Source organism: Mytilus trossulus, chromosome 14 (assembly GCF_036588685.1).
Source record: "Mytilus trossulus isolate FHL-02 chromosome 14, PNRI_Mtr1.1.1.hap1, whole genome shotgun sequence".
In the NCBI taxonomy this organism is placed as follows: Eukaryota; Metazoa; Mollusca; class Bivalvia; order Mytilida; family Mytilidae; genus Mytilus; species Mytilus trossulus.
Genome location: NC_086386.1, coordinates 67,258,814 through 67,283,329, shown reverse-complemented (window position 1 = coordinate 67,283,329; position 24,516 = coordinate 67,258,814). Strand labels below are relative to the sequence as shown.

The 24,516-nt window shown below is 32.6% G+C and overlaps 1 protein-coding gene across 1 annotated transcript in view; it reads right to left on the bottom strand.

Annotated features, from left to right (window-relative positions):
* The window catches only part of LOC134695898 (pleiotropic regulator 1-like), a 34,691-nt gene extending 17,672 nt beyond the window's left edge, over positions 1-17,019 (bottom strand). The window contains exons 1-6 of the mRNA XM_063557382.1: positions 16,852-17,019; positions 13,436-13,542; positions 10,946-11,073; positions 5,664-5,714; positions 3,360-3,444; positions 477-537 (exon numbers count right to left, since the gene is read on the bottom strand). Of these exons, the coding sequence (XP_063413452.1) occupies positions 477-537; positions 3,360-3,444; positions 5,664-5,714; positions 10,946-11,073; positions 13,436-13,542; positions 16,852-16,860 (441 nt within the window). The 5' untranslated portion in view covers positions 16,861-17,019. The remainder of the gene's footprint in view (positions 1-476; positions 538-3,359; positions 3,445-5,663; positions 5,715-10,945; positions 11,074-13,435; positions 13,543-16,851) is intronic.
* Positions 17,020-24,516: the final 7,497 nt, after the last annotated feature.

Sequence of the window (24,516 nt, the reverse complement as noted above, 5' to 3'; positions counted from 1 at the left end):
TATTTGTGCTTGATACAGGTCTGAATTTGGATTGTAATTAAATGTTTGACACATAATAGGTTTCTGACACATAATAATTGTAGTCAAATAACATAGAATTGATTATATGATTTGAATTTATACCCATTTTTTTGCTCTTGTACAATACACTATGCGAATTGCCCCCATTTTCCCCCCTTCCACACCCATTTTCCAAAAAAAAATCCCTCAAGATATGGTCATAATCTCAATTCATATTCCATTTGAGTCTACTTATACTAAAGTATTGTTAGTAAACCAACTTTTTAGGACAATGCCGTAATGATGATAGTGGTTATGTTTGGTTCCAATTGGCCTAGTAGTTTAAGAGGACAATATTTTGGTAAAAATTGACGACAGATTGTGATGAGATCCTCACTTGACCCTTCAGCTGGTCAGTTGAGATAACAAATAGTCAACATATTGTTATAAAAAATGAATATTAGGAAGAAACTGACCTTTGATTGATCTGAACCTCTAATATCTTGTACACTTGATCCTAATTGTGCATCTATTTGTCTGAAATAAATGTAACATTGCTGTGACATAAGATGCGACTGAATTTGAGAATATGCAAACAAGTTTAACCCCGTCATGTTATGTTATGTGCCTATCTCAAGTCTGTACGCTAGTGGTTATTGTTGTTTGCAGTTGGTCATTAATCTATGGTTTTTTATTTATTATTTTCAGCATAAATCATGCCATTTTTTTCTTGTTTGAATTGTTTTCCATTTTGACATATCAAGTGCTTTTATAGCTGCCTTTTGGTATAAAATTTGCTCATTGTAGAATGGTTAGCCTCTGTTTATCTATATTTGCTTACATCCACATCATTGAGGGTATAGTGGGTGTTTGTTGAAATGGCATCCCGACTCCATCTTAGTTTTTAGATATTTTTTACTGTGTGGGGAGAATGCTAAAATCAAATGTATTCAATTATATTAAAACTTCAAAAAAGAGAAGCAAGGAGATGCATATCCTTTACCTTAATCTATCCTATTTTTGAAAAACTTAGGTGGTCAACAATTGAAGAAAAATAGAAGGAAGCATCACTACATCTAATTCAAAAGTTTAGAATAATATCAGATACTAATCCTTACAAGTTGATAGTTCCAAAGGCCAAAACATCATTTTTTTCAGATCATTTTTTTATTCTGGACACTGGAAAAGAGCTTATGGTCCAGGAACACATTGAAAGCCTTTTGATTTCTGTTGTTTACCAATAGTCTCTTCTGTGAACAGCCTATTAGTTGCAAAGTGTTTTCATACCCCTTCCAAAGAAGTAGGTTCGGTAAGGGTCGATTTTGGCCTCAAATTTCATGTTCGACATCTCACAAACGATTTTGGACACTTTTTAAACACTCATAGCGAACCAAATGAAAGTTTTCCACAGAGTCGTCTGCTCTTTACCAAGGTATTTAAACTTTTGCAAGTTTACCTGTCCCATTGAATCAATACAATAGCTATTGCTCTCTGTGTAGTTTATTCACTTGGACATTTAAATTTCTTCTAGAAGAAATCTATCGCTCATTGATTAATTTGCCTGACCAAAAAAAATATCTGCTGAAGATTGAAATACATGTATAAACTCACATAAACTGCATGTGATATAGTATTATTCAATATCAATAATATATATTCAATCTGTTCGATATAAGCACTGATTTAATTACAAAAAGTTTATTTCTGATTTTTTTTTAAAGTACTTCATGCATTAATGTTTCAAAGAATCTGCATGTTTTTCGTGTTTCTTCAGTTATAAAGAATACATTTATGAAGACCTTTATTTAAACATTATCATTTTAAGTTTTTATTTGTGAACAGACTAAAATATAGCAAATTTTAATAGGTAAAATGTTGAAATTTGTTCAGAAATCAACTTTTAATTTTTAAATCAGTGTTTATATCAAACAAATTGAAAATGTGTTATTGATTGAATAAATACAATATCATATGCAGTTTTATAACTACTTATTTGTACATGTATTTCCATCATTGACAGTTCAATTTTTTGTTCAGGTAAATTAATCAGTGACTGATAGATTTATCTTGGAAGAAATTTAAAGGTCCCATTGAATAAACTATACAGAGAACATTACCTGTTGTATTTGTTAGATGGGACAATAGAACAGCCAAAAGTTTAAATGGACAGGTAACTTGCAGGTGAATCTGTGGAAAACTATGATAGGCTTCGCAATAAGTGTCTATTTCAATTGATTCCATTAGTTTATGTGAAAGATTTTAACTGATTTAGTTATTAAAAAACGCGCCGATTCAAGCTTAAATATGAAAAATCTATAAAATATGCCAAAAAACGTCACTTTTAAGATGGTTTTTGTCAAAAACAAAAGTGGCCACATCCCTGTTCATCCTCATCCTTTAAATATGTTATGTTTTATCATCAATTACAACTTGCATTTCAATATTATGCATGAACACGAATGTGGCCACTTTCATTTAAGATGGAAACCATCTAAAATTTAACTAAAATGCTCCAATTGTGAAGTTTTCAGTACTTTAGCATGACTTAATGATGCTAGTACCCAATATATGTGCATTGTTAAAAACAGCCCATATTTATGTAGCAGAAGCATTCAGCTTTCCAGTAAATAGCTAAAAGATTACATTTTCACAATTTTGTAAAACTGCTATATTTTGGGGCCTAAAAAGGGTCTTACTGAACCTGCTCCTTTATTTCCTCATGCTTTATGCCTCAAATATCAAGTAGTGGGATGAAATTGTAAGGTAAAAAAACTGGACAAGTAGTTTTGTTCAAGCTCAAAAGGGTAAAAATTAGTATGCCTGAAACTGTCAAAAGAAATCAATAAAATAGTTCATAATACTAGTTGAATCAGATGAAGTTTTCTATAATTTGTCTCAAAAGTTAAAGATTAAACATATTTTTGTAGAGTTCAGAAATGGAAAGGTCAAAATCAATCAAAGTATAACTTTTGGTCACGGTTAAACTGACATATTTTGTTCCTACTTAAAGATAACAATTCAACAATGATCAAAGCTTTAATAGTGAAAATCGTAAACATTAAAATCGCATTTAAGTCTAAAATCACAAAATCGCAATAATAAATGCACGCAATAATTTCTAAATTCACAGTAATAAATACTATTTTCATTTGGAAATCCTGTTAAAGTTGAAGCAGTCATATGACACCAAGAGAAAAATATCCTCTTTTTTTATTATTTAACATCAAAATAGCAATCAGACTACAATTGGGTAAATGATAATTGCTTGAATTAAAATCCTTGCTGAAGAAATGACTAAATTTGTAAATTACATGACTCTTCAACTAAGTGACATGCATTGAAATCAATATTGCACTTACCTATTTTGTTCATACAATGCCATTTCTACACTTGCATTATAACTTGGATCTGTTTGCATTGCTGTTCCATCTGTTAACTGAACACCTTTATTCAAATAATTATATAGGATATAACATGGAAATAGCTTTTAAGGTGGTATGGGTGTCTTTCGCCATCTTGGATTGTAATAACAGAGAATCTAAGGTCCAGATTTCCAATCAAGTTAGCAAAATTTGGTGCAGGAATGCAAATAACTAATATGAATTTGCATTCAAAAGCACAAATTTATAAGATTTTACCTTAAAAATATTGTGTAGATTATTTTTGCTTGATTTTCAAATGTTTGCAAAATTGCCATTTTAAGGGGAGGTAACTCTGAGAAGAATCTACATGGAATTTTGCTATTTTGTATTTTAGCTGGAAAAAAACACAAGGCAACCCTATCTTTTCTTGTAATATTCTGTATGTATTTTCCAATAGCTATCATTAAGTTTGGATTCTATTCACATAATGATGTTCTTTTCCTCAGTATAATCTATAAAAAAATGTCATTTTGTCACAACCTGTAGCCTGAGAAAATATACTATGCTTTAGCAAAGTATGAATAAATTCTATCATTTTTAATTTAGACACCCATATTACCTTAAATATCATTTATTTTCTCACAGAATAATTCAAAGAAGTTAAACTAGAGGCTCTGATGACAATGAAAGACCCTGTGTCGCTTACCTTGGTCTAAGTGCATATCAAACAGAGAACACATCAAATGGATTCATGACAAAATTGTGTTATGCTTATAATTATCTTTCTATGAATCGAATAAAATGAACTTGGCCCAGTTGTAACTGTGGAAAATATTGTGTAAAAAGGAGTAGGTCCGGTAAGGACCGATTTTGGCCTCAAATTTCAGTTTCATCTGACGAAAGATTTTGACCACTTTTTAAACACTTAAGTGTCTATTTCATATGATACAATTAATTGATGTGCAAGATTTTAACTTATTTAGTCATTAAAAACGATCCGATTCAAGCTCAAATATGAAAAAGCTACCAAATATGCGAAAAAAATACACTTTTCAGATGGTTTTTGTTAAAAACGAAAGTGGCCACATCCGTGTTCATCCTCAATCTTTACACATGTTATGTATTATCATTAAATACAACTTCCCTTTCAATATTTTGGATGAACACGAATGCGGCCACTTTCGTTTTACCCGGAAACCGTCTAAAATTTAACTAAAATGCTGGAATTGTGAAGATTTCAGTAATTTAGCACGACTTCATGGTGCTAGTACCCAATATATGTGCATTGTATTGTCAAAAACAGCCCATATTTGTGTAGCAGAACCATTCTACTATCCAATAACTAAGTAAAAGTATACACTTTAACAATTTTGTAAAACTGCTATATTTTGGGGCCAAAAACAGGTCTTAACGGACCTACTCCTTTACAAATTTTACAATGTTTATGAAAATTGTGAAAAAATTGACTTTAAGGGCAATCATATACTCCTTAATGGGTCAATTGACCATTTGGATCATGTTGACTTATTTGTAGGTTTTAATTTTCTGTACATTATTGCAGTTTACAGTTTATCTCTATCTATACCGTAATAATACTCAAAAGCTGCAATTTTTTCTTAAAATTACCAATTCAGGTGCAGCAACCCAATAACAGGTTGCCTGATTGGTCTGAAAATTTCATGGCAGGTATTGGTCATGTTGACTTATTTGTAGATCTTACTTTGCTTAACATTATTGCTGTTTACAGTTTATCTGTATCTGTAATAATATTCAAGATAATAACCAAAAACGGCAAATTTTCCTTGAAATTATCATTTTAGCAACTAAAAAACGAGTCTCTAAATTTCAGGGCAGATAGTTTTTTCCTAATTAACAATTTAATCCATGTCAGATTTGCTCTAAATGCTTTAGTTTCAGAGATATAAGCCAAAATCTATATTTTACCCCTACGTTCTATTTTTAGCCTTGGTGGCGATCTTGGTTGGTTGGCTGAGTCACCACATACATTTTTTTAACTAGATACTTTAAAAATGATGATTGTGGCCAAGTTTGGTTAAATTTTTTCAGAGAAGATTTTTGTAAAAGTAAACGACAGACGACGGACACCAAGTGATGAGAAAAGCTCACTTGGCGCCTTGGGCCAGGTGAGCTAAAAATGATGCCAAAATTTGTCATTGTCATTTACTTTTATATATAAATCAAGTTTATTTCTGAATAATAAAAAGTGGAAATCATAATTAATTTCTTTATTTACAAGTATATACGTATGGATAGGGGTTAGAAAACAAGTGACAAACTTACCAGGTCCACCTGGGTATGGGTGGGTACCTTGTATCAAAGTATCTTGGTTCTCTGTAAATGAAATGAAATTATCTGTTTAGAATGAAAAGTTGTACTGTAAAAAGAGATAGAAGATAATAAAGGGGCAATCAAAAATATAATTGTCAGACACAGAGTGTCAATAGATACAAGAAGATGTGGTATGAGTCCAAATGAGACAACAGTGAACTCTCCATCCAAGTCACAATTTGTAAAAGTATAAACCAGAATAGGTCAAAGTACAGCCTTCAACACAGAGCCTTGGCTCACACCAAACAGCAAGCTATAAAGGTACCAATGGTCTTATCTACTGTGAAAGTACTTTAATTTGTGGGTATCAATTTCGTGATTTGAGAAAAATTTACATATTTGTGGGTTTTGTAATTCGTGGATTTTAGTTTTCTGAAAGAAAAAAAGTCAAGTGAAGAATTGAAGCCATCAGAAATAAAGATTCTTTATAATATCCATATGTTATTTCATAATGATTTGAGGACATCTTTAAAAACGAAAACATTCAACAAATTTGTAATAAAATAACTGCTTTCATCTGTGATTACAAATTGTCCTGATTGAAGGAAATTGCTAATATAAAAAAGAAGATGTGGTATGATTGCCAATGAGACAACTATCCACAAAAGACCAAAATGACTCAAACATTAACAATTATAGGTCACTGTATGGACTTCAACAATGAGCAAAGCCTATACCGCATATAGTCAGCTATAAAAGGCCCTGATAAGACAATATAAACAATTCAAGCGAGAAAACTAACGGCCTTATTTATGTAAAAAAATGAACGAAAAACAAATATGTAACACATAAACAAAGTAAACATTTGAATTGTTGCACACATGTAATATGAAGTGATGACACTAATTTAAAACCTGCAATCAAGTGATCAACAGATTAAAGACCATCAAATTGGGTCATAAACATGGCATTTAAACAGAACAGTTAATTAAACATATGCAGAAAGTAATGCCAGGCTTGCTTTTAATTTGAATTAATTTTACCTTGAATTGTAAAATTAATTCAGATTAAAAGCAAGCCGGGCATGAAATTATTACTTTCTGTATGAGAAGTATTAGGATATAAAATGAACACTTTATCATAGCATTTTATCACTGGAAATCTGACTTTCATAAATCAAAATTATACATTTAAAGATTGAAAGTCGTAGTTTAATAGAGTAATTCTACCAGCAGTTGTATTTCATAGTGCATTTGGCTATATTCGATTAATTCTCTAGATGTTATGGCATGCCCCTATCCATGTAGTCAAACCATGTCTTGATTTGGACAACAGTTATTATATTTTCATGGACACTTAAATTCTTGGATCAAGTCATCCACGAAAACCACGAAAAATTTGTTCCCCACAAATAAAAGTACTTTCAGAGTACGTAGGCATGAACATAGATTCTGTTTTTAATTTTGTTACCAGTAAATTAAAATCAAACCAAATATTATTTTTATACACATATTGTAACCAGATGCTCCACAGGGTGCAGCTTTATAGGACCGCAGAGTTCGTACCCTGAACAGTTGGGGCAAGTATGGACACAACATTCATGCTTGATATAGCTCTGAATTTGGATTGTGATTATATAGTTGACACAACATAGGTTTCTGACACAGAATGAATGTGGTCTAAGAACTTTAACTTAAAAACTTAAAAATTTTAAATTGGACACTTACCTACTATGGTCCAATATCCAAAATCTAAATACATGGTTAGATTCAGCATATCAAAAAAAAAACAAGAAACCATTTTTTTATGAAATCATATAGTTTAATTTTGGACCCTTAAGACCTCAACATGCTCAATGTGGACCAATTTGATTTCTGGGCCCAAATATCCATAATCTAAATACAGGGTTAGATTCAGCATATATCAAAGAACCCCACAATCTAATTAACATTAAATCCTTTAATTGCTCCTGTTTTGATATATCAGAACAGGAGCAATTGAAGGATTTAATTTGAATTAGATTGAGAACCCCATATATTCAATTTTTTTTTAAAATCAAACCAACTTTAATTTTGGACCCTGATTTGGACCAACTTGAAAACTGGGCCTATAATCGAAAATCTAAATACATGTTTAGATTTAGAATATCAAAAAACCCCAAGGTTTCAATTTTTGGACCATTATGTAGACCAATTTGAAAACCGGACCAAAAATTAAGAATCTACATAGGCAGTTAGAATAGGCATATCAAAGAACCCCAATTATTCAATTTTTGATGAAATCAAACAAAGAAGTTTAATTTTGGACCCTTTGGGCCCCTAATTCCTAAACTGTTGAGACCAAAACTCCCAAAATCAATCTCAACCTTCCTTTTATGGTCATTAACCTTGTATTTAAATTTCATAGATTTCTATTAACTCATACTAAAGTTATGGTTCGAATACCAACGACGACGACAACATCAACGTCATACCAATATACGACTGCAAATGTTTTTTTGCAGTCGTATTAAAAGGACAGAAGATAATAATATAAGGGGACAAAAAAACATTATAACTTGATCAAATGAAACGTAAATTTGTATTATTAGCACACATGGGTGACTTTTAAACATTGATAATTAAATTAATGTATATATAATCATTTATGTATTTTATGACTTAAAAATAACTTAAAGAATGCAGAAAAGTTAATTAACAAGAGTGCACACAATGAAATGTCTCGCCTTCTTTACTAATCATTGATATTATGTTGATAGTCCTAATAACCTAATAATAAAGCTTTATTACAACTGTCACATAAACTTAACATAAACCAAGAAAACTAAACATTGACCTTTGAACCATGAAAATGAGGTCAAGGTCAGATGAACCATGCCAGGTAGGCATGTACAGCTAACAATTCTTCCATTCAACTTATTGCTTATTGTTTAAGAAAAACAGACCAAACACAAAAGCTTAACACTAAGCAATGAACCGTAAAAAATGAGGTCACGGTCAAATTAAACCTGCGTGACTGACATGTAGATCATGAAATATTTCCATACAACAAATATAGTTGACCTATTGCATATAGTATTGGAAAAAAAGGCCAAAACTCAAAAACTTAACTTTGACCACTGAACCATGAAAATGAGGTCAAGGTCATATGACACCTGCCAGGTAGACCTGTACACCTTACAACCATTCCATACACAAAATATAAAAGACCTATTGCATACAGTATAAGAAAAACAGACCAAAACACAAAAACTTAACTTTAACCACTGAACCATAAAAAATGAGGTCAAGGTCAGATGACACCTGCCAGTTGGACATGAACACCTTACAGTGCTTCTATACACCGAATATACTAGACCTATGGCTTATAGTATCTCAGTTATGGAATTGACCACCAAAACTTAACCTTGTTCACTGATCCATGAAATGAGGTCGAGGTCAAGTGAAAACTGTCTGACGGGCAAGAGGACCTTGCAAGGTACGCACATACCAAATATAATTATCCTTTTACTTTTAAAAAATACATGTAATAAGAGAGAATTAAACATTACAAGAAATCTTCACTTTTTTTTCAAGTAGTCACTGAACCATGAAAATGAGGTCAAGGACATTGGACATGTGACTGACGGAAACTTAGTAACATGAGGCATCCATATACAAAGTATGAAGCATCCAGGTCTCCCACCTTCTAAAATATAAAGCTTTTAAGAAGTGAGTTAACACTGCTGTAGCCGCTGGATCACTATCCCTATGTCAAGCTTTCTGCGACAAAAGTCACAGGCTGGACAATAACTTTAAAGGAGAAGGTCCTGTAAGGACAGATTTTGGCCTCAAATTTCAGGTTCATATGAAGAAAGATTTTGACCCCTTTTTAAACACTTAAGTGTCTATTTTATTTGAATCAATTAGTTTACGTGAAAGATTTTAATTGATTTAGTCATTAAAAAACGATCCAATTCAAGCTCAAATATGAAAAATCTACCAAATATGCCAAAAAAAATCACTTTTTCAATAGTTTTTGTCAAAAATGAAAGTGGCCACATCCGTGTACATCCTCAACCTTTATATATGTTATGTATTACCATAAAATACAACTTACATTTCAATATTAAGGATGAACATGAATGCTGCCACTTTTGTTTTACACGAAAACAGTCTAAAATTTAACTAAAATGCTAAAATTGTGAAGATTTCAGTAATTTAGCAGGATTTAATGATATATGTGCATTGTATTGTTAAAAACAGCCCATATTTATGTAGAAGAAGCAATCTACTGTCCAATAAATAACTAGAAGTTTACATTTTAACAATTTTGTACAACTGCTATATTTTGGGGCCAAAAAGGGGTCTTACTGGACCTACTCCTTTAGTGTGTACATCCAACATGGTGACCACTGAAATCACAATGGCCGCCATGCTGGATGTAAACACTAAATTTAAAATGATCTTTATGAACTTATCTGCTTTCTGTGAATCAATTTTGAGTTATAATAACATCAATAATATATAATTATTTAATAATCAATGTTTAAAAGTCACCAATATGTGCTAATATCAAAATTTCAAGTGTTATTCGGTCATTACAAGTGTTATTCGGATAATAACAGTGTTATTCAGTCATTGGTGTTACCCGCTTGGGACGACATGTGAACATATTTTTTTAAGATTTGTACGATGAAATCAAAAACGGTTAGATGCATGTCTTTTCAATAATTGTCTTACCTTAAAGCAGCATAGAATTAAACATTGTTTCTCTCTGTTAAAGTGGATACATGCTATTTGTTTTGATAAAATTTCGAAGTTACAGAAAACAAAATGGCGACCAAATAGTTTTCAAACATAGTTAATGTTCGACACTTATTTCGTCCATGCAAATAATTCAATATGATTTTAACTGTTTATATTGCAATTAAATATGACATGTTATTGTAACTTGTATTGTTATCAAGGATACAGCTAGATTGTGGAGATACTTATTAAGTCATTGAAAAACAAACATGGCGACGTGGCCTATTCATGATGTTTTTACAATATTAGGTTTATTTGTACGATGGTTTATGAAATCATTTCATAATCATATTTCATATTAACAAAAGAAAACCTTGAATAGGATAGTAACAAAGATGTAATATCTATATGTTTTTTAATCATCACACAGGTTACCAGTACATTTTACATAATCCTAATTAAACCAATCACACGCAGAGTTATAGAACCTAATTATGACTGGAATAGTTGCATATGGATTTGTTTCATTGACATGATTAAAAGATACTGGTATATTATAAAGCTTACGTTGCCATTGATTAGTTTCATATGGTTTGATAACACTTTGTTGCTGTTGTTTCCTTTGACCCTCTTTTGGTAAATCTTTAACCATTTTGTATTCATCAATGGTCTTTACTCTTCTTTTCAGTATTTCACTATAAAATAGACAACAGTTGACATGAGTAATAACTACAGCAAAAGTTCAGGGCTTCAAGGCTAATTGTCTTTCAATTTTAGAACCTTGTAATCTTTAGCTGGTAGAACTCCTTAGTCTGTTATAAACATGTGAAACATGATAACTTACAATGTACCCCTTCAGCTTGTAATCTTTAGCTGGTGGAACTTCTTGGTCTGTTTAAAACATGTGCAACATAATGACTAACAATGTATCCCTTGTCATCTTTTACTGGAGGAACTCCTTGATCTGTTAACCAGTTGCTTCGCAGGGCGCAGCATTATACGACCACAGATGTAGAACCCTGAACAGATGGGACAAGTATGGACACAACTTTTAAGTTTGATACAGCTTTAAATGTGGATTGTGATTAAATAGTTGACACAACATAGGTTCATGTCACATTATGATTTGGACCCTTTGGACCTTAATGTGGACCAATTTGAAAACTGGACCAAAATTTAAGAATCTACATACACAGTTAGATTTGGAATATCAAAGAACCCCATTTATTCAATTTTTGATGAAATCAAACAAAGTTTAATTTTGGACCCCGATTTGGACCAACTTGAAAACTGGGCCAATAATTAAAAATCTAAGTACATTTTTAGATTCAGCATATCAACGAACCCCAAGGATTCAATTTTTGTCAAAATCAAAAAAAGTTTAAGTTTGGACCCTTTGGACCTTAATGTAGACCAATTTGAAAACGGGACCAAAAATTAAGAATCTACATACACAGTTAGATTCGGCATATCAAAGAACCCAACTTATTCAATTTTTGATGAAATCAAACAAAGTTTAATTTTGGACCCTTTGGGCCCCAAATTCCTAAACAGTTGGGACCAAAACTCCCAAAATCAATACCAACCTTCTTTTTATGGTCATAAACCTTGTGTTTAAATTTCATAGATTTCTATTCACTTACACTAAAGTTATAATGTGAAGACCAAGAAAAATGTTTATTTGGGACCCTTTTTGGCCCCAAATTCCTAAACTGTTGGGATCAAAACTCCCCAAATCAATACCAACCTTCCTTTTGTGGTCATAAACCTTGTGTTTAAATTTCATTGATTTCTTTTAACTTAAACTAAAGTTATTGTGCAAAAACCAAGAATAATGCTTATTTTGGCCCTTTTTTGGCCCCTAATTCCTAAACTGTCAGAACCAAAACTCCCAAAATCAATCCCAACCTTCCTTTTGTGGTCATAAACCTTGTGTCAAAATTTCGTAGATTTCTATTTACTTAAACTAAAGTTACTGTGCGAAAACCAAGAAAACGCTTATTTGGGCCCTTTTTGGCCCCTAATTCCTAAAATGTTGGGATCAAAACTCCCAAAATCAATCCCAACATTCCTTTTGTGGTCATAAACCTTGTGTTAAAATTTCATAGATTTCTATTCACTTTTACTAAAGTTAGAGTGCGAAAACTAAAAGTATTCGGACGACGACGACGCTGACGACGCAGACGACAACGCCAACGTGATAGCAATATACAAATTTTGCGGTCATATAAAAACATGTGAAACATGATGACCTACCCCTTGCCATCTTTATTTGTTGAAATTCCTTGATCTGTCATAAACATGTGAAATATAATGACTTACCCCTTGTCATCTTTTGCTGGTAGACATGGTAGAATTCCTTGATCTGTTATGAACATGTGAAACATAATGACCTACCCCTTGTCATCTTTTGCTGGTAGAATTCCTTGATCTGTTATGAACATGTGAAACATAATGACTTACCCCTTGTTATCTTTTGCTGGTAGAATTCCTTGATCTGTTATGAACATGTGAAACATAATGACTTACCCCTTGTCATTTTTTGCTGGTAGAATTCCTTGATCTGTTATGAACATGTGAAACATAATGACTTACCCCGTGTCATCTTTTGCTGGTAGAATTCCTTGATCTGTTATGAACATGTGAAACATAATGACTTACCCCTTGTCATTTTTTGCTGGTAGAATTCCTTGATCTGTTATGAACATGTGAAACATAATGACCTACCCCTTGTCATCTTTTGCTGGTAGAATTCCTTGATCTGTTATGAACATGTGAAACATAATGACTTACCCCTTGTCATTTTTTGCTGGTAGAATTCCTTGATCTGTTATGAACATGTGAAACATAATGACTTACCCCGTGTCATTTTTTGCTGGTAGAATTCCTTGATCTGTTATGAACATGTGAAACATAATGACTTACCCCTTGTTATCTTTTGCTGGTAGAATTCCTTGATCTGTTATGAACATGTGAAACATGATGACCTACCCCTTACCAATTTTTGCTAGTAGAATTCCTTGATTTGTCTTAAATATGTGAAACATAATGACTTACCCCTTGTCATCTTTTGCTGGTGGAATTCCTTGATCTGTTATGAACATGTCATGGGTTCTTTTCAATGATCTAAACACAAGTGTATGGACTGAGTGTTTCTGAACTTCCTAAAAGTACACAATTAAATATATTCTTAATAAAAAGATGTTTTAAATACAGCAGAATATAGTAAAGAAAGGGGACACAATAAAACAATATTGTCATTTTAATAATTATACAATACATGTCTGACCTATAATCATGATGATGGTTTACTTTTAAAAATTGTTACTTCTTCTTCTTCTTCTAATGGTATTCAGTTGTCCATCAGATTTTGATGATTACTAACTGCTGCGCATGCGTAGGATAATAATAAATAAATATTTACAAAAGAAAAGTGCCAAAAATAAACAAATACTAACATGACATGTGGTTAAAACTATTTACATAACTACAAGGTTTACTGTTCTATATTGTAGAGAACAGTAGGTGTCAACTGTTCTCTAAAAATATTTAAGGTTGGAGAAAGTACTACCTTTGGAGGTAGTTCATTCCATTGTGTAATAGTAAACAGGAAAAATGAATGTTTGTAACAGTCTTTAAATGTAAGTAGGTGTCTGTACTCTGTAAGTTTGTAAATGAAATTGCCAGGTTCTATTGTCTGTTGGTATTGAGCATGTCTGTAACGCTACTGGTGTTGTGATAACGATTGCAGGCATAAATGTACCTAGCTGCTCTACGTTGAACCATCTCATTCAGCAGTATGATGGTTCCAAACCGAACAAGCATATTCTAGTTTTGGTCGGACAAGTGGTACATTTGTAGGTACATTTTGTACATGTGTATGCCTGAGACTAAATGTTTGTGATTGATGTTTTTTTTATTTCTTTTTAGAGAGCCTAGACTTTTATTTGCATCGCCAATGATTTTGTTTGTATGCTGGGTCCATTTTAAGTCAGATTGCAGTGATATACCAATATATTTTGCAGAGGAGACAGATTCTAGGGTATGACTGTGAAGGATGTAGTCATGTTTAATTGTACATGTATGTTTCTTGTTTGAGGCAGTGAGGACTGTACATTTGGATGGAGAGTTGTCTCATTGGCACAGTCACTCATACCACATCTTCCTATATTTAATACATTGTTTGTACATGTAAATAGAATTGAGAATTGAAATGGGGAAAGTGTCAAAGAGACACAACTGACCAAAGAGCAGATAACAGCTGAAGGCAACCAATGACTGAAAGAGACTTCAATGCAGAGAGAAAATCCACCCTTTTCATATAATTTAGATTTCAAAAATGTATACCTTTTCATATATTGCTTAGGTAAAATTGTTACCTTTCCCATATAACAGCATATTGTAAATGTTTGGGTTTTGTTTAGTGTGTAATGTAACAGTGGAATATCAAACTTCAAAGTGTTTAAAGAGAGGATTTTTAAGAACTGGATATTTTTTAAGGGTACGAATAGTCAAATTGTCGTTCTAGGCTGCAGGTACTCACAACCGGTTTTCTAATAAAATGCCATCGAATCGGGAATGAAACGTGAAATTTATACGAAAATTATCGATGATATGGGGATTTCGTGTAGAACAAGTGAAGAATATGAAAAAATAATATTTTCAAATTGTATTTATTAAATAATGATACATAATAAACATTGCAAAATTAAATGCACAATGATGAAAAATGAAACTGTACAGTCCATTTAGTCCTTGAAAAGAAAAAAGTAAAATAAAACTCCTAAAATTAAAGCTTGAGTTTATAAAAATTAAAGAAGCAAGTAATAATGTCAATTTAAATCCATTATAAAAGATTCATGTAACTAATTAAGATTGGGAACAAATTTTACATATCAAATATGATTCTTTTGGCACAGATTTCAACCCAGCTGCACATCTTAAATGTTGCCAGCCTACGTTCACGTTTCATTATTCATTATTACTTGCTTCTTTAAATTTTAATTTTTATAAACTCAAGCTTTAATCTTAGTAGTTTTATAAATTTTAAAATTTTAGTTTCTGTTTCACAATTTACTCAAAGATTATTTTAAAATATCGCATGGGTATATTTTTAATTTATAAAAATTTTATTCTTTAAATTTGCATTAAAATTTTATAATAGTACTATAGTATGACTTTTTTCATCACATATGTACAGAAAATAATAACTTTAATAATTTAAATGAAGAAGAAAAAAATCATTATTTACTAAATCCATCATCGCCTTTACAAACAAATAAGTTAGGATCCTTCTTGAAAAAATCATTAGAACTGAGGGCAGGGGACTCTTAACAATTTGCTTGTTGTTATAAATTTTAATGCTGTTGATATTTTATATGTTTAATATGTATGTATATATGGACCATAATTTGCTATTGGGCTCGTTTCCTATAACTATAGAAAAGTGATAAAATTGTGAATTACTGTAAGAAAAGTTGTAACTACATCTAAAGATGCCTCTATTTTTACCAACATACAAGTGTATGCTACTCTTACCTAGAAAAAAAATTGAAATATACAAATTTCAAAGATTATACAACCGTATTTTGTGTCTTTTCTCGCGTTACTTTTCGCTTCCGAATAGCATAACGCTGACTGATTTATAGATAATCGTCACTGGCAAATTCGTAACTTTTGCTTTCAATTAACAAAGAACATCGACCAATAAGAATAGTCAGAAGAAAATGCCGAGAACTATAAGTATTTATGTAGCAGATGTAAGAACACTGGCGTGACTTTAGTGTCTGATTTCGTAACGCAAATATTAGATGATGTAATCTGCTTTGTTGTAATAGAATTCTTAAAAACAATATGCAAATATGAACTCTCGCGAGATGTTCGAACAGGTAAATCAGAGATAATTTACATTCTTGTTTTGATCTTCGTAATAATTAAGTAAGAAAATGACGTTATCGTTATGCGTTACATTTCACACGAAACAGAAGTCCAGTTATTTATTCAAATTGTTTTTGTCCTTAAGTTCTAATCATTTCCTGTCATACGTGAAACATGCAACTAACATGTGATCACGCCCTTACAGCCGGACATACGAAATTCTAGTTCTAAACATTGTTTTTGTTTCCAACGGGATGTTAGCAAACATAATCTTTAAAATTGCCATTGTTACCACAATTAAGAATTGTTTGAATTACAGACAATGGTACCTAGATCCTCAGTGTGTGTTCTTTGATTATGCTATAAAAATATCAGATCTAAAAACTTTTTTTTCTTATAGCCAAAAATTATACTTTTTTAGATGTTGTCTCATGTCATGTGTATTGTTTGTTTAAAAAAAATAAAAAAATTATAGGTCTACTGGTACAAAATTTTAATACCAGTATTGCGATCACGAACTACTAGACTACAGGAGATCCTGGTGACGAATACTTATGGTCATTTACTGTATATATACTATTTTCTATTTATATTACCTCAACCATGCTGATTTTTCTTAGATACACTAGAAAATAACACAAAACGTTGTTTGCACGGCTTCTGTACAGGGAGATAACTGTGGAATAGTAAATAGTTGCCGGCAGCTGCAAGTCTGGTGGGGTTCATATCAATTCGAACCATGAAAGAATAACATAATAATATACCTAAAAAATAAGCCTAAAAAAAAAGCATACATAACAACGTACACTAAATTATAAACAAACTGAATGATAAAACAAGCTTAACATAGCAAGTTTACCTGACCATATCGGGAAATAGGTATTTAGTCGGATCTTAACACGTACTTGTAATTTGTTTATTCTACTCTATGAATTCTATTCTACCATATAGTGACCGCCTTCAACAAATTGAAGATTATGTCACAGGAGGAAACTTACAACAAGACATAGATTGAAAAAATGTGCAATTTTAAAAAAAAAATTAAAAATTAAAAATATAAAATGTTTTGTATAATAAAGTAAGATGTTGTAATTGAGTTAATATTGATGCTTTGAAATTGAAGATTTGAAAGAGTCTTCTGAAGTGCAATTTACAATGTTGTCCGGTAGTTTGTTCCAGTCGGTGATAGTTCTTGGAAAATAAGATTCTTTTCTGTACTGTGTTTGCAGGATGGAATTTGGAAGCTGTTCGAATTAGTATGTCTTGTTTGTCTTTTTTGTGGAATTAATTTATTTTGTTTAGGGATTGCAACCTTTTCGTGTTCAATTTTGTAGAGCATTACCAATCTGGAGTCTTTTCTTCTATCAGAGAGACCGCGCCATTCAAGATAATGTAACATGTTACCAACGCTTGAGGTGTTTCTGTATTTGTTGGTAACAAAACGCGCAGCCCTCCTTTGAACCTTTTCAATACTATCTAGCTATGTCTTGTTGTAAGTATGGATCCCAAACAGAGCAAGCATACTCTAGTCGGATGGTCTTACTAGGGACTTATATGCTTGCTCTTTAATGGATGTTGAACTTATGTTCAGGTTCCTCCTTAGAAAGCCTAGTGTGCTATTAGCTTTCTTGCATATGTTGTTAATATGCACATCCCATTTAAGGTTTGAACTGATGGTGACCCCCAGATATTTTGCTGTTGTTACATGTTCTAAAGAATGATTGTGTAATGTGTAGTTAAATGTGATTGTTTTTTTATTTCTGGTGACTAAAATTACATTGCACTTATCTGGGTGGAATGCCATTTTCCAGGTAGTTTCCCACGATGCCAGTTTGTCGAGATCTTTTTGTAGTGTTAATGCATCGGAGTTTGATTTTATTGCCAAATAAACTATTGTGTCGTCTGCAAATAAACGTACTGTAGATGTTAGACCAGTTGGAATGTCATTTATATAGTACAAGAAAAGACTTGGTCCAAGAACTGACCCCTGTGGAATCCCTGACTCAACTGCAACATACTCAGATTTTTTCCCCTCTAGAACTACTGCCTGTTTGCGATTGTTAAGAAAATTTTGTATCCGGCAGTAATTTAATTCCCCCTGTATCCCGTAATGATGAAGCTTATTAGTTTAAAAAGAATGTGAAACTTTATCAAATGCTTTAGAAAAATCCATGACCAAAATATCTGTTTGTTTACCATTTTCCATGTTTAGTGAGACATAGTCTATAAATTCTAATAGTTGTGTTTCACAGGATCGACCTCTGCGAAATCCATGCTGTAGGGGATATAAAATGTTGTGATTATCTGCATGTTTCATGATGTGTTTTACTTCGATGTGTTCTAAAAGTTTGCAACAAATACATGTAAGAGATATAGGACGGTAGTTTTCAGGGTTATATTTTTGGCCTTTTTTGTATACAGGAGAGACATGGGCAGTTTTCCAGTCATCTGGAACAACACCTGTTTTGATTGACTTCTCAAAGATAATAGTGAGTATGGGTGCAATTTCATGTGAAAGTTCTTTTAAAAATCTTGGTTTAATTTCATCTGGTCCTGCTGCTTTGTTCGGATTTAAGTTATGTAAGAGTTTTTGTATACCTTCTGTTTTTATTATTAATTTTGATATGGGTGGAAAAGAAGTATTCTGTGGCATGTGACACTGTTTGACAAATTCTGTATGAGAAATATAAGATGCTGGTGTAAATGCAGACTGGAATTGTGCGTTAAGTGCCCCTGCTTTTTGTAGTGGATCAGTTAGAAGTTTGCCATCTTGTTTGATTTCAGTAATTCCACCATAATCAGTTATTATGTTTAATGTAGGTCCAAAATTTTTTCATAGTGCCAAAATTTGTTTCCTCTTGTGGTGGTAATATGATGCTTTCAATGTATTCCCAGTATGATTTTCGTATACTTTTCTGCACCTGGTGTTTAACCTCTTTGTATTTTTTAGCAAGTGATTCATTTCCAGATTTTTTTGTTTTTTTATAAAGTCTATCTCTTTTTCTAATGAGCCTTTTTGTTTCCATTGTGACCCATGGGTGACCGTCCTTTGTTTTTGCTGTTTTATGTGGGATGTGATCTTTCACTGCTTTTGTTATTGTTGTTTTAAAACAATTCAAGGCCACATTTCATTTACACAAAGATGTTGCTGATTTTCACAGAGATGTTTATATAAGGTGTTAATTTCTTGTTTAATTGTGCTCCAGTTTGCTTTTTTGTATAATGGAATTATTCTTGGCTTTTGTTTAAGTTTTGATGAAGCTATTGCAAATTCTGCAAACACAATATCATGATCAGATAGGCCAGGGATAACTTCAACACGCTGTACTTGGTTTGGTAAGTTTTTAATTATCAGATCAAGAATATTGTCTTTACGTGTAGGGACATCAACAATTTGTGTGAGACATGTGTCGTCAAGTGAGTTGCCAAAGAAGTAATGAAGGTGTGGGTAAGTAGTGTTTGGTTTTAATGATCTGTTATTCCAATCCCAACCTGGGAGATTAAAGTCTCCCCCTATAATAAGCGTAGAATTTTTTTATTTGTGTGGCTTTTCTTATCATCAAGTCAAAATTTTTGAGACTAGTTTCGTCAGATGTTTTTGGATTATAGAAAGAGCTTAAGTACAATGTTTTCGAGCCAACAATGTCTACTTTTGCCCAGATCATTTCTGTTTTGTCTGGGGTGCATGCAAGTTCATATACCTCAGAGCTAATAAGTTCTTTCTCTATAGCTATAAGAACACCACCCCTTCTTTGTCTGTTTCTGTTTTCTTTCTGTCATTTCTGTACAATTTATAATTGTCATGGAATATTTCTACATCTTTTATTTTGGGGTTTAGCCAAGTTTCTGTGCCAAATATTATGTCAGGCTTTGTGCTGTCAATGATGTTATTTACTAGGTGTTGCTTGTTTTTAATTGACTGAAAGTTAATATTGAGTACTCTCAAAGGCTTATTGAAGGATGACACCCGAGTTTTTTAACGTATGGGTGTAGATGCATGAAGAGGCTTGATGTTTTGATTCTGATAATCTGGACTTGATGGAGGATTTGAGTGATTGATGTCTCCAATATATATAAAACTTGCAAATGGATTCGGTGAATCAATACTCATACATCGAAAATAAACTAACAACGCCATGGCTAAAAATGAAAATGTCAAAACAGACAAACAATAGTACACTTGACACAACATAGAAAATTAAAGAATAAGCAACACGAACCCCACCAAAAACAGGTGTTGCTAAACGGCGACAAGGCCGTAACCACCCTTGAGGCAAGTGATGCAATTGATAGATCCGTGTTTTACTTGCTCGGATACTAATAAATAATAACTATATTTTTGTAACTATTTTCTATTCTCAAAACTACATCTATAAATTTACGCTACAAATCTACAACTCTCAGTTTAGGCTACACGTGCTGATCTTATCTATAAAGTCATGAATATCTATATATTAGCCGTATGTAGGCGTGTCAAAATCGTTCCATACGCGATAATGACCAGCCAGTACACACTGTAACGATTTCATTAACAGGTCGAGAACTCTAGATTTTCTGACGTCAGAATATATTTACATAGTAATTTCCAAAACACAAGGCCAGTATGGCCTTGAAAAACTGACCAATCGACTCAATGAACTACAATGCATTGTGGGCTACTGCGAGTAAACTACTACTTAAAACACGTGGAATTAGTGGGAAAACAGTCAACTTATATATTGTCTGGGACTCTCATTACCAATGTGTTTATTCTGCAAATATATTTAATGTAAAATATATAACGTAATCCTCAATTTGCATGCTCAGATTAAAAAAATATTGCTTACTGGCTTCACGATTCGACTTTCTTTTTCGCCTTAAGTAGTGGAACCGGTTTTGTGCATTGTTATGAATTGGACCTACATTAATTTCACGACATGAAACAGTGAAATATCCAATGAAGTGACCACTGTCCAGTAAGAAAATCATTTGAGATCTTTTAAACCGATATTATGTCATTCCAAAATCATTTCTGCCTAGAAAAACACGAAAACTTTTATTGAAACACTTCTTTCTGTACTGAATGTGTATTTTTTTTTTTATCAAGACCTGAACTAAAAGTAAGAACATCATAATATTCAGTATGCTAAAAATAGGTGTTGTGAAATCGGCAGGGGCGGATCCAGCCATTTCAAAAAGGGGGGTCCTAACCCTGGACAAAAGGGGAGGGGGTTCCAACTACATGTCCCCATTCAAATGCACTGATCCTTCAAAAAAAGGGGGGTCCATACCCTGGAACCCCCGCCCCCTGGATCCGCCACTGAGCGGGTACGGTATATAGCTCAATACAAATTTTTTTATAGTTTCAACAATCGATAACATCCGTTTGTTGCTAGTTTTATCACAAAATATCTCCAATATTAAAAGTCTCTGGATCATAGTGGGTGCCATATATTACCTATTTTTTCCCCTTCTAAAACGTGCTTTGTATATAGAAATAAGAAGATGAGTTTGAGTGCCAAATGAGACATCTTTCAAACAAAAAAATAATTTAGTAAAGTAAGCAGTCATAGGTTCAATGCTGAAAAGTAAGCCATAAATGACCCAAAAATTACTTGTGTAAAACAATCAAAAAAAAAAACCCAACAAACGGCCCAATTAAATATATAAAAGGAGAAAAAAACTATCCCATGAAAAAAAAAAATTGTATATGAGCCTGTATTTCAGTGGTTGTCGTTTGTTTATGTGTTACATATTTGTTTTTGTTCATTTTTTATATATAATTAAGGCCGTTAGTTTTCTCGTTTGAATTGATTTACATTGTCATATCGGGGCCTTTTATAGCTGACTATGCGGTATGGGCTTTGTTCATTGTTGAAGGCCGTACGGTGATCTATAAATGTTAGTTTCTGTGTCAAGTTGGTCTCTTGTGGACAGCTGTTTTAATTGGCAATCATTTGATTGAGTCTATCATGCATTGTGAATCATTTAGTGGATTGGTAAAAAACCTAGGTAAAAATAAATTGCGTCACATGTAAATAAACAATTACATGTGCGAGAACATAAGTATGCTAATTTATGCATTTACATATAAGGTAGTGGTCCTGACCTGATTAACCAGTATTAAAAAGATAAACATAACACAATTGCCTCACTGAAATTTCGACACTGATTATTTTTAGCTCACCTGGCCCATAGGGCCAAGTAAGCTTTTCTCATCACTTTGCGTCCGTCGTCCGTCGTCTGTCGTCTTTCGTCCTCTGAAACTACTGGGCCAAATTAAACCAAACTTAGCTACAATCATCATTTGGGTATCTAGTTTAAAAAAAAATGTGTGGTGTGGCGTGACCCAGCCAACCAACCAAGATGACCGCCATGGCTAAAAATAGAACATGGGGTAAAATTCAGTTTTTGGCTTATAACTCAAAAACCAAAGCATTCAGAGCAAATCTGAAATGAGGTAAAATTGTTTATCAGGTGAAGATCTATCTGCCCTGATATTTTCAGATGAATCTGACAACCCGTTGTGGGTTGCTGTCCCTGATTTGGTAATTTTAAGGAAATTTTGCTGTTTTTGGTTATTATCTTGTATATTATTATAGATACAGATAAACTGTTAACACCAATGTTGCTGCCTCTGATTTGGTAATTTAAAGGAAATTTTGCTGTTATTGGTTATTATCTTGACTCATATTATTATAGATAGAGATCAAATGTTAACACCAATAATGTTAAGCAAAGTAAGATTTACAAATAAGTCAACATGACCGAAATGGTCAGTTGACCCCTTTAGAAGTTATTGCCCTTTATAGCCAAATTTTAATAATTTTTCGTAAAACTTAGTAATCTTTTACAAAAAACTTCTCCTCTGAAACAACTGGGCCAAATGAATCCAAACTTGGTCACAATCATCTTTGGTGTATCTAGTTTTAGAAATCCGGCCATCGAACCAAGATGACCACCACGGCTAAAAATAGAACATAGGGGTAAAATGCAGTTTTTGGCTTATTACTCAAAAACCAATGCATTTAAAGCTTATCTGATGTGGTTAAATTGTTTATCAGGTCAAAATCTATCTGCCCTGAAATAATCAGATGGATTGGACAACCGGTTGTTGGGTTGCTGTCCCTGAATTGGTAATTTTGCCGTTTTTTTGTTATTATTATAGATAGAGATAAACTGTAAACAGCAATAATGTACAGCAAAGTAAGACCTCAAAATAAGTCACCATGACTAAAATGGTCAATTGACCCCCTAAGGAGTTATTGTCCATTATATTAAATTTTTGACAATTTTCAGAAAAAAATGTAAATTTTTACTAACATTTTCCACTGAAACTACTGGGCCATGTTCATCATAGATAGAGATAATTGTAAGCAGCAAGAATGTTCAGTAAAGTAACTATCACAAAAACTCAATTTTGTCATGAATCCATCTGCTTCCTTTGTTTAATATTCACATAGACCAAATATAAAAAAGAAGATGTGGTATGATTGCTAATGAGACAACTATCCAGAAAAGAACAAAATGAAACAGACATTAACAACTATAGGTCACCGTACGGCCTTCAACAATGAGCAAAGCCCATACCGCATAGTCAGCTATAAAAGGCCCTGATAAGACAATGTAAAACAATTCAAACGAGAAAACAAACGGTCTTATTTATGTAAAAAAATGAAGGTGAGCGACACAGGCTCTTTAGAGTCTCAATTTTTTTTTATACATATACATGTATATAAATATAATAGTCATCTGTTGTTCTGCCTCAACCTTAATTGCTATAACTTGTCATCATTCCTTTTAAACTATTCTTCCTGGATATAACTCAGCATCTCAACAGGTGATGTTTCTCGATTACATTAACCTAGTTACGATTATCATCGTGGATCTTTAGTTAAAAACAGGCTCTTGCAGAAAAAGGAAAAGCGACACTGAAGGTAAAGAAGAAATAGTTCTAGTAAATTAGTTTTTTTTTCTGAGCAGAGTCTGAGTATTGCATCTAACTTCATTAGAACAATCCAAAAACGGTAAGTAGACAGAAGACATGTGTTCGGTAGCATTTGGCCCAGTAGTTCCAGAGAAGATTTTTGAAAAAGTTAACAAAGACGAAAACGGACGTCGGACGCCATGTGACGATAAAAGCTCACTTGGAATGTTCAGGTTAGATAAAAAAAAAAAAGGACCCTCAAAGTATACCACCACCACTGAAGACCGAAGCAGGTATACCAGCAGCAAACATCGCATGGACAAATCTTAATCACTATAAATATTACAGCTATAAA